This window comes from Lutjanus erythropterus, chromosome 16 (assembly GCF_056507025.1).
Source record: "Lutjanus erythropterus isolate fLutEry1 chromosome 16, fLutEry1.hap2, whole genome shotgun sequence".
Lineage (NCBI taxonomy): Eukaryota > Metazoa > Chordata > Actinopteri > Lutjaniformes > Lutjanidae > Lutjanus > Lutjanus erythropterus.
Window position 1 is genome coordinate 19,172,789 of NC_139332.1, and position 12,071 is coordinate 19,184,859.

General features: G+C 38.1%; 1 protein-coding gene across 1 annotated transcript; it reads left to right on the top strand.

Annotated features, from left to right (window-relative positions):
• The first annotated feature begins 296 nt into the window (after positions 1–296).
• LOC146312987 (regulation of nuclear pre-mRNA domain-containing protein 1A-like) lies at positions 297–11,529 on the top strand. The gene is made up of 7 exons (XM_084739377.1): positions 297–704; positions 3,906–4,035; positions 4,775–4,881; positions 6,790–6,884; positions 7,177–7,303; positions 8,584–8,759; positions 10,531–11,529. Exons 1-7 carry the CDS (start codon positions 554–556, stop codon positions 10,627–10,629), a joined length of 885 nt encoding a protein of 294 aa, XP_084595503.1. The 5' UTR covers positions 297–553; the 3' UTR covers positions 10,630–11,529.
• The last annotated feature ends 542 nt before the right edge of the window (positions 11,530–12,071 follow it).

The window sequence follows — 12,071 nt, forward strand, 5'->3', positions numbered from 1 at the left end:
GGTATTCAGCTTGGACCCAGCTTTTCAGGTTCTGCATCAAGTAAGCTTTGGTGGAAATGTGCAAAATGGTTCAAAATTAGCCCTGTGAACTAAAACCAGGCCAGTTCAATGATGGTGGAAAAGCCATATCATTGACCAGTCCAGTGTACTATAAAGTAGGGCTGGGCAGTGTGGCTTAGAAATAATATTTGGGCATTTTCATGCTATGCAGTGATATATTTTCGTTAATTGAATTTGTAAATTCCATGTGACGTGAACGCAACACGCTGCCGTACGTATGGAACGTAAAGACGCGTCTCTTGCAGGCTGCTGTAGTTTGCCCGTTGCTAGTTGCTAAACCAGCAAGGCAGCCACCCTTAAACACACTGCTGGGGGGGCTGCTGCAGCTAGTTAGCACAAACAACGAGTCTTTACATAGAAAAGGTGGCATATGTCATGTAATTTGGATGGCTAAGATTACCGTAGTGACCGGCTAACTTGCTGTAGGTTAGACAACACATCAGGGAGAAAGCTTAAAGCTGCAGCGTTTCGTTTTCCCTGAAATCTCGTCAAGATGTCAGCTTTCTCTGAGGCGGCTCTAGAGAAGAAACTATCCGAGCTCAGCAACTCACAGCAAAGTGTACAGACGTTGTCTTTGTGGCTCATTCATCACAGAAAGCACTCGAGGACCATTGTCAATGTGTGGTTCAACGAACTGAAGAAAGGTAAGGTTGACATGTGCTAACTAGTTCTGCATAATTAAGACCGCTAACATGACTGTACAAGTTACAAACAACTTGGGTGTAACGTCTGCCTTTGGCTGCAGGAACAGGCCGTTTTTGTGAATTTTAAACTATAATTGTTATTGATAGAGTTGGCTGCTGTTAGCACAGTAGCTGCTAACGCTAGCCAACATTGCAGCCAATTGAAAAGGTTTTGAGTCATCAACGTCTGCTAACAGTAACGTTAAGTTAGCCTTAAACCACATTATCCAGAAAACCGTCGACTATTTGTTTATAAGTCATGTTAAGACTAAGGAAATCCTCTGTAAATTGACGTTGGGGTTTGTAAATTAGTACTACGTTAACGTTAGGCTTACTAAACAGGATAATACTAGCCCCCAGTGTTGGTGGAGACCAAAACAAAGCACTCAGGAGTCAAGAATCACAACTCCAAGTTAATGCTAATGTTGCCCTGAATGGTGTGTAAGCAAGCACTTGTTATTAAAAGATGTTTGATATAACATCTGAAAAAGGCGATAACACAAATTTGTACAGCTTGTTGTTCTGTTGTCCCCAGGTGGCCAAGAACTCATTTGATGCAGCAAAAAGACAGCAATTAGTAGTTATACAGTCATAGAGAATTACATCTGACTCAAATTTGAGCTTTACAGTGACTTATAGCTCATTATTTTAGCTGTTCGTGCTGCACAATTAATAGCAAAATGATCAAAATCGCAATACAGTCAAGTGCAATATGCGAAACGCAGAACCAAATCGTAATTTTTTGAAAAAAATATTGAGAAAAAACTATTATAATGAAGTATTGTAGTGCTACAGAGATGCCCTGCTCTATAAGTCTTGTTCTCCACATGAGAGAAAACGTATTTTTTTGGTACAGACCCCAACAAATATCACATCACAATGATTTTAATAGTTCTATTTTTTAAGTAAAAATGAAAATTGTAATGCGAATATGATCATTCTCACTAATTGTATCGCATATCAAATCGCATTTTAAGTCTAAATAATTTCCATATGATTTTTTATCATAGCTTGCAGCCCTAGCAGCTTTACTTTTTTTTCACCATGAATTAGGCTGTAAAATCAGGGTGCAAATGGCTAGTAAATGTTCAAATTTTACCAGCTGCTTAATAGATTACCACTTTTTTTGGGCTGATGGTGAGTTAAGCAAAACTACCAGCCACTTGCCTATTTTACCAACATTTTGCTGATGGCTGGTGCTAATTTGTGCCCAGCTCAGACTGCTGTCATGCCATCATTTTCAGGTGCAGCAGGAAGCTATTATCAGCTCAGAAAACATCACTTGGACTGCTTTTTAAGCACCATACTGCAAACAGACACAATTGGGAACAGGCAGGAAAACATAGCAGAAAATTTAGCTGCTAAAGAGCCAGATATATCCCTCAGGAGTTAGTGTACAGTTAAAAACAGAGCTAAGAAATATTTGAAAGAAAGACTTGTGTGATACCCATTAGGTAGACACGACTCCAAATGAATTATATAAATTTAAAAGGTGATAATATATGCCCTTATCCTGTCATTGACATTTTTCTCCAGATGATAAAACTGAGGTCACCTTTTCACCTGCGATTTCATACTTTAAATATTCTTCGTGTAATGAGCACTGAACACCTGCAGTGGGTGGGTCACGTGTGATAGCAGACAGTCCTGGATGAGGATTATTAATAACATTGTTTAAAGCTGCTGGGACAGGCCTGAATGTCTTCTGGTTTGTTAGAAAAGTAGTTAGGCCAAAAATGGTTTCTCAGTCATGTGTTTTTTGGTACAAACATACTGAAGTTTCAGTATCACTCAGTGTAATACCCAAAGGCTTAGCCAGCATCAGAAAGAATAATATGAAGTGCATTATTGTGTACAAATCTTCCACTGTGACTGATACTCTGACATGTGGTTAAAATCTTATACATATGATAATTTAGTTTACTTGTGAATACTGAACTCTATCAAGCACTTAAAGCAGCATCTTGATAACAACATATTTTTTTCTTGAGAGACACAGAATAATAAAAACATTTTGACACTTGATTTACAATGTTAATTGCATGTTGAAGATATAATTAATTTTTTGGTTGATTGTGACCATGTGTTCATTATACCTTTGTAAAGCATCACATCACACTGTATGAAAGAGACTTTAATTGGCAAAAAGAGTACTGAATGTGTTGAACACTTTTGTGTAATGTAAATGTAAGGGGTGATGTATTGATTAGTAACACGATTATGTTGGTTTGTTTGTATGAAAGAAAAGTCAGTTGGAAGGTATATATCTCTAACCTGCTATTGATTACTGCAAGCAAACATATCTACATTGAAACATGAAAGTAAAAATTATGCCTCCTGCAGATTGATTGCAGTGCAGTATACATCTGTAATTGAGTTGTTATGAGTATTTTCTGGCATTAGTTTGAAAGCATGGTATATGGATGTCCAGTATTGCTGTAGTTGTAGCCAATACTGGCACACCTTTCCTTAGGGGGGTAGTCAACAACTTAATGATATCTCAAGTGGATGTTGTATTTTAGGAGCTCATCTAAGGACCGAAGGAGTGTTAATAGCAACATTTGGGGATAAGGATGGCAGGCTTCTCTGGAGCTTTATGCTTTGCTCAGTGGTGACTGTAACCAGACCAAAAACAACAAGACATATGCACCTTTACTGTGCCACGAAGTGCATGTTAGTGTATATAACTTCATAGATAAAATGTTAAAAAACAAACTGTGGATTTAGAGTGACCCTACCTACCCTTATCCTAACCTGTGTGTGTGTGTGTGTGTGTGTGTGTGTGTGTGTGTGTGTGTGTGTGTGTGTGTGTGTGTGTGTGTGTGTGTGTGTGTATAGCAATAGTGAAGAATGAACATTGGTGTTTAACAAATGTTACTGGTTAGTTTCATTCTTAGGTGTGGCTCATAGCTATGAGGTATTTTGTGGTTTTGATGCATAGAAAGCAGTGCCTTTAATACATAATGGTTTGGGAAAAACACTGAATTGCATTTGCAATTTTGTATTTTTCCAGTTATCATCTCATTCATTCAGATGAATAGTTAAATCAGTAATGCTGCATTGAAACCTACCACTGTGTTGCTCAGCTTAAAGTTCAGTCTTGTAAATCATAACCACATACGTCACTGTAATATGTGTATATGTACATTTGAATGCATGCAGCTCAGGTATCACGCAAGCTGACCTTCCTTTACCTGGCAAATGACGTCATTCAGAACAGCAAGAAGAAAGGACCAGAATTCACCCAGGACTTTGCACCCGTCATCGTTGATGCATTCAAACATGTCTACAGGTCAGACTTAATATTACAGATGACACGTCTCTGTTGTCTAAATATCTATACGTTGTTGAGTATAGGGCTGCAACTAACGATTATTTTCATTATCGATTAAACTGTTGATTATTTTCTTTATTGATCAATTAATAATCAATTTGTGGTTTGTCCATAAAATGTCAGAAAATGGTGAAAAATGTTGATCATTGGTTTCCAAAGCCCAAGGTGATGTCCTCAAATGGCTTGCTATATAAAAAAACCCAAAGATATTTAGTTTACTGTCATAAGAGGACTAGAAAAACAAAAATATTCACATTTGAGAAGCTAAAATCAGAATTTTTATAAAAAAAAAATACTCAAAACAATTAATCAACTAAAAATATAGGTGTTGATTAAGTTAATAATCGATTAATAGATTAATGTAGTTGAGAATCCTTATTTAGGACTGGGTAATGTGTTGTCATTTGTCTGTTGCTTAAATAGTGACATGCTTTACATGTTGATACACAAATACAAGAAATTCTAGTCAGATTTCTCCAATAGTGATTTTGAAAACACTTGAAATGCAGTTTAAAATGCAATTTACATCTTCAGGACTACCTTTTAGACTAAACATGTTGATATACAGTATATTCACATTGAAACAAGTTCTTCCCAAGCATTTATTATTCCTGTATTGTCCAGCTGTAACATTAGAAGAATTCACACAGTTGTTTAATGCGTACGTGCCTGTTTTGTCTTGTGTTTTCCTGTCCAGGGATGGTGAGGAGGGCTGTAAAAAACAGTTGGGTCGGGTTTTGTCCATCTGGCAGGAGAGAGCTGTGTATGAGAACAACCTCCTGGATCAGCTCTCACAAGTCCTTTGTAAGTTCACACAACACTAACCTTTACCTGCAACGTCCATCTATGTCGACATAGTTGCTCTTTACGACAGTAAACTAATGTGACTGTTTATGCTTTAAATCTACAGATTTTACATTGCTAGCTTAGTCCTGTAAGACTTTTCCTGCCTGATTTTGCATTTAGAACAACATTCCAGTGCTGTCCCAGTGAGAATTACCTGTGAATAACATAATACAACATCATTATGATTATTATTGATAAAGCTGGAGGATAGGATGTATTTTGAGTATAAAAATGGCTAATTATCTGGCATTGTGAGATAATTGATGCCTGCACTCACAAGGCAGTCTGCAGACACATCTGCAGGCAGCTTTTTCAGCGTGGCTGCTGAGGAACAATAATAGTGCTTTAACAATAACTTTGTGAGTTTTGGGAAGGTGGTGAATGTGTTAGTTTTCGAGCCTTGTACCATAACGCTCATACATCTTGCTGTAAATGTTTGCCTAAATGTCTTCAGGTGCCATTGACTTTTCTAAATGTTAACATCTTTATTCAATCTTTAATGACAACAAATCTAATCTAAAACAGTTGCTGGCCAGCGTTAAATATAAATTATGATATAATGTATACAACAGAGGAGTCTTTAACTGATGGTCGGGGCAGGGACCCCCTGCTACATATTGCATTGAATATTTTATGGTCTTCTGTCATGTGTGCTTACCTGAAACTGCTGAGTCAGTCGCACTGCTAATGTTAGCTCCCTTTGCCTCACCCGCTGCACTTTTGCTGGTGGTTTCTGAGGTGGCTAATACAGTATGTCAGTCTTGTGCTTGTGAAGTTACAAAACGATCCATTGTGGTTCAGAGACGGATGATAATACGGTTGATTGACCAATATGTTTCAGTAATAGGTAGTTAGCAAGTTTGCTACCCTGCTCTTCTTTAAATTTGAGTGTGAAATTCACAGCATAACCCACTGTATTTCTGTTTTATTCATTAATAAAAATTCAAGCTCAAACAACGTGTTACTGGCTGAGATTGCCATGTACAGTGCCTAGAAAAAGATTAAGACAAAATTAACAAAATTAATTAAAGATTAATACAAAATAATATAATACAAAAAAAAAAATGTCAAAGTGAAAACAGATTTCTATAAAATAATGTCAGTTAAATAAAAATATGTAATGTAAAATAAGTGATTGCAGTGCAAAATGTGGTGATGTGCAGTGTTTGGCATCCACCAAACATAGTGTCTAGTCTGATCGCCAAAAAGCTCCATTTTGGTGTCATCAGAACAAAGAACCTTCTTCCACTTGACCGTGGAGTCTCCCACATGCCTTTGGGCGAACTCGAGTCGAGATTTAATGAGCTGTCTTCAACAGTGGCTTTCTTTTTGCCACTCTCCCATAAAGCTTTGACTGGTGAAGAACCCAGGAAACAGTTACTGTATGCAGAGTCTCTCCCATCTCAGCTGCTGAAGCTTTGATCTCCCTCAGAGTAGTCAGAGGTGTCTTGGTGGCCTCCCTCACTAGTCTCCTTCTTGCACAGTCACTCAGTGTGTGAGGACGGTGATTTAACTGAACTCCAGGGGATGTTCAGTGACTTGGATTTTTTTTTTGTATCCATCCCCTGGCTTTTTTTAATTTTCAATAACTTTTTCTCAAAGTTGCTTGGAGTGGTCTTCTGTCTTCATGGTGTAATTGTAGCCAGGAATACTGATGAACCAGTGACTGGACTTTCCAGACACAGGTGTCTTTACTACAATCACTTGAGACACATTCACTGCACTCAGGTGATCTCCAGTTCACTAATTGTGAGACTACAAGCAGCAAATGGCTGAACCTCTGTTGAATTAGGTCAGTCACTTCAAAAGGGGATGAATATATATGAATATATGATGTTTTCCTCTGTCTTTTCTTGTAAAATCTAGATGGGGAAAAGAAGGCCAAGAAGAGGTCATATGAGGAGATCCAACCAGATGATGAGGACTTTGCTTCCCAGAGCTCCCCAGCAGAGCCCCCACAGGTGCTGGCCCAGACCAATAGTGTAGTGGTCAGAAGTACAGGGTGGCAATATTAAAATTATACTCTTAACCACAGAGAGGAAATTTAATGGCACTTTTCACAGTTGAAACAGTTGCCTCTGGATGGATTTGTATTGTAATACCGCCTTTCGCTGTCGCGTCTCCAATATAATTTATATTTGACTCATATATACTGTATGTTACCTACTCATCTACCATACCATCTTCCTTTACCTTTCTCTTGCCTTTGCTCCTCTCATCCCTCTCCTGCTTATCATCCTCTCTCTGTCTCAGACAGCGGAGTTAATCCGAGCTCTGCAGGAGCTGGAAAATGCAGCCTCTGGCGACTCGGTGCTGCGTCAGCGTATCTCCTCCCTCCCTGCTGAAGTGCAAGACACGTCACTGCTTCATAGGATCACAGGTAGGAGGCAGGGCACAGCACACTATTGTATACTGTATGTATATACACACACACACAAGTCTGTTCCACAGCTCATTAACATCTGAACTTGCCAATTAATAAAGTAATTGTCTTCATGAGGAGCATTGTGGGGTGGCAAGTAGATAAAGTGCTATTAAAAGATTTGTATTTTTTGAAGTGGGGTTTTATGAGCTACTTATCCATACTCAGTGTATTACCTACAGTAGATGACGGTCGACGCACCCCCAGTTTTGGAGAAGCAGCAGGAATACTGACAGTACCATACCATAATATACTGCCATACCAAACTAGGGTCGTGCCACCTTCTATCTACTGTACATGTACCTGCCAGGTATGGCTAGTATCTCATATTACCACACCTCAAAAAATCTGAACTATTCATTTTAATGCACAATACCTGGCCTGCTTAACTGACCTTTCCAGAAAATTTTAACAATATAATATAGTAGAGCCGTAATGTATTGTAACATTTACTTTACATGTAACATTTACTTTACATGTAACATTTACTCTGTGCAAAAGACCTCATTTGTTCCACACCTGTCACTCAACTGCAAGGCTAACAAAGCAAATGCATGCCTAAACATTAATATATATATTTGTTTTTGATTGACAGTGGTGGCTGCAATGTCATTGATGAGTAACAGAGGAGTCAGATGAAAAAGCACCTCATACACACTCATTCATACACACATATTGTACATGCATGAGAGCCGACTGCTGAGTAGAGGTGCCCAGGTGTGGTGTTCAAAATGGCAAAAAATACATTTCAAAATATTCAAAACTAGCATTTCTTTCCAAAAATCATGACCCGGTTACTAAAGATAATCCACAGACCTCGTTGTGTGCAGATGGATAAATAGCAATACAGGCTAGAGGAAAAATATATATTTTGGGGCAAACTATCCCTTTAAAGTACAGTCTAGCTATTCAAATGTGGTTCACTTAATCTTAAAAATGTTTTTCTGTTTTTTGTTGTTTGGAAAACTGTGTCTTCTCAGTAATTTAGCAACTTTGACATACTATACATTACAACAAACAAACCGAAGTACCCTTGAGCAAGACACTGAAACTACAAAGATATAATGGTTAAATGTCTCCATCTACCATAGGAAGTGATGTTTGCTTTGCCAGAGATTATACAGTAGCTATTTACATTGTGACAGCATTGATGGATAACTGAATGCCTCCAGTTGAACTTGCATACGGGTTATGTTTAAGCATTGTGCCCTGCTCTCTGTCTGCTTTATGTACTTTAGATAAAGAATCAGGGGAGCGGCTTTCCCGGCTGGTGGAGGAGGCCTGCATGCTGCTCGCAGACTACAGCGGCCGCTTGGCAGCAGAGATTGACGATAGGAGGCAGCTCACACGCACACTAACAGTCTTCCTGCAAAGTCAGAAGGACGGCCTGGCCCAGAACGAGCAGAAACTTGAAGTGCGTAAATCACTTTTTTTCTTTTAATATCTGATTATTAATCTCTGTATGCCTCGTCGGTCTCATCTTTGTGTCATCAGTATTGATCCTCAGTATTCATCTCTCTGTGTAGCTGTGTGCTCACACTTGTCTGTCAATCTTTCGAAGTAACATTTCTTTTCATGTATTTCAGCATGTTGCATACTTCTGCAGAGTGCCTGTTTTGTTGCTGTATCAGACTGTACATGTTATTGTTACAAGATTCCTCATTAGATACACACTTGAAATCCAAGTAAGATTTCTACTTGTCACTGGGAAATGCTTGTTCTTCTACCCTTTGTCATTTCCACTTTCAACTCAGTTCAGTCTTAACCCAATGTGTACTTACTTCCCACAAGGTAAGTATAAAACAAAGTACTTCATCTTGGAAAAACTTCACTACAGATTTTCTTGTTTTCTCATAGTCTTTTTGTGGTGTCAATAACTGTCCAGCCTTCATTCACAGGACACCAAGAGGATAAAGTGTTTCATATTTGTATCTTCACTCAAGTCAAGTCTTTTGTAATAAAAAAAACCTGAAAATAAAAAATAAAACTGATTTTCTGAGTGCTTTTATTTTGCTGTAACTCGCAGCTCCTGGTGATACATGCATTATACAAATTTCAGTTTCATCAATGGTCTATAAAACAGTATTTAAATATTTGTTACACACAGTAAATGCTGGCTACACACTTGAGGTTAATTTAAGCTAAATAAATAAAGTTGTAGATGTGCTCAAATAGAGGAAAACTCTTAAACTAAGAAAAGAGATAACAGGTTCTAGGAATCTTTGTATATAAACAGGATTATTTTGCAAATTAACACTCATTGGTGTGATTCTTGTCGGTACTGATGGCATGATGTGATTTAGGAGCATTTAAAGCATCCATTGACCTGAGGAAATGTGCTCTTTTTGCACAACACATTTAAACACAAAAGCAGTTTGAAAACGTACAATAAGCACATAGGTGCAGCCAAGATTAAACGTTTGAGTGACACCCCATGTTAGTGTCCTCTTGAAGAGGAAATACTTGGTATATGTATGTAAATTAGGTGAAACCATTTCGTCACCACGCTAACTGATCTTCACTTATGTGTCAGCTGTTTTTCTGTTTCGTATACTGGAATGGACCATTAGGATATAACTTCCCTGAGGTTTTGTTGGACATATTTTCAACAAGAAGTAGAATAAATCTATATACTTGAACCATCTTTGCTTAGTATATTTTTCATTTAGGTGACCTTTCATGTAGGAGGAAAAAAAAAGTTAATTAGCCATGAACCTGAGGTTAAAGTTTTTGTTTTTCCAAATGTTGAACATTCAGTGATTTGAAGGTAAATGGGTTCAAACTTAACAGTCAAAACAATAGGTATTTAACATACTGCCACAACATTTTTCATATATGTTGTGGTGTTTTCAGATGAGACATGTTTGATGGAAGTATTTGGCCAGACAGCCAAACTTATTAAACTTTTAGTTAAGACCTTTTAACTAACTGCATTATGCAGTGTAAAGGGCAATACAAAGTTCTATTAGTGACATAACCACATTTCTACTTTTATGCTGTCTTCATATTCTTGATTCAGATTTACTGCTGACATGTCAGTCCTTTCCTTACAACTGTCTACTAGCCACAAGTTGTGTTCCCAAAATATTGACCCTTAAAAAAACAAAACAAAATCACAATGTCACTCATTCAGACTGTAACATCTCTGAGCTCTGATGGACCTTTTCTGCTGTTGACTTTTTCAGGAATACAAACGCAAACTGGCGAGGGTGACCCAGGTCCGGAAGGAGCTGCGTTCACGTCTGAACAATCTTCCAGGAGGAATCTACAACTCTTCCAATTGACTTAAGTTTCACCTCTTGATCAGACACCTGACCCTCCTGCTACTGAAACACGTCTGTTAGATATTTGATCAGTGACATTGCCATAATATTCTTGATTTTGGAGTGTTTCTCCCCTGTATGGTGACCTGTGGTTCTCACTCTCTTCAATGGATTTATTTACCCACATGGCTTTTATTAACAGAAATGTCTTCTTTTGTTTGTCTGTGAGCTCATTTAATTGTGCTGTATGTTGTCAGGACATTGCACATGAAGATTTATAATCATCAGACACAGGCCTCTCATGGTTTGGCCCCTGCCCATCTAACTTTTACAGCTTTAAAGTGGTATGGGTGATGCTGGTGTGATATTTTTGTATTTATAGTGACTTAAGATAATGCACCAGAGTGTATCTCCCTTAGTGTGATAATTCATGATAATTTTCTGTATTTTGGATTGCAGTCATACCTTTATTTTACTGTTTCTGTAAATGCATCTGTCTAAGGGTTGGTTATTGGTAACTGCAGTTGTTAAAGCTGGATCATTGTTTACGTTTCATGCAAGTGTGGCCTCTGAACAGAACGATATACTTGTGAAATAATTAGGAAACGATACTCTGAAGTTGAGTAGTAAGCCATGTCCCTGAAAGCAAATCAAAATATGTGATTATCACTTTGATGAAGCCTCTTTGTGAGAGGGTTGTGTAAATCATTGGTCAGTGTACACATTCAAATTTGCATGTAAATAATGGGAGTAATACCTATAAGTGCTTATGATTTGTATCCATGTCAATATGGCTTGCAAAATAGCCATTCAGACAAATGACTGAGGTACCTCTGTAAATTGATATCTTCATAGTTGCTCAGACCTACACTGTACTGAAATAATGAACAAAGAAGTCTACCTGTTGTCTTGTTTACTGTATCATACTGCTTCATAGATTTATCCTTAAGTCTACTGAATGCTCAAACACAGCTTGATAGGTGCCCCAGTTTCCAAAGCCAGTTTCCAAAGCTGTTTGTTTTTGTACATATGAAGCAAATTCTTCTTAGAATCAAATAAACAAAAAAATATATATATACAAAACTCTGCAGTCCTGTCTCCATTATACGCCATTGAGTTTGATTTCAACTGAAGTCCCCGTCAACAGGGGGCGTGAACGGGCGTCTATCAACGGTCATGCCTAGCAGGGAGCCTTTATGTCTCGCGAGATTTGCACGTGTTGCTTTTCATTGGACACCTTGTACAACCAAATTATGTTTTACATTGTGACAACACTGAGGCTAAAATCTGAGTAAGTTTATAGACAGGAAACTCTTAGGTAGGGTTAGGGAAATGTTATGGTGTGGAGTCAAATTATAGTTCTCGCGAGATCTCTCACTGGTCCGTGCTTTCTTGTGGGTGTGCTCGTTTTTAATACCGTGATAGTTGTTTTACGCTGACGTTTCGGCACGAAGACGACTCCG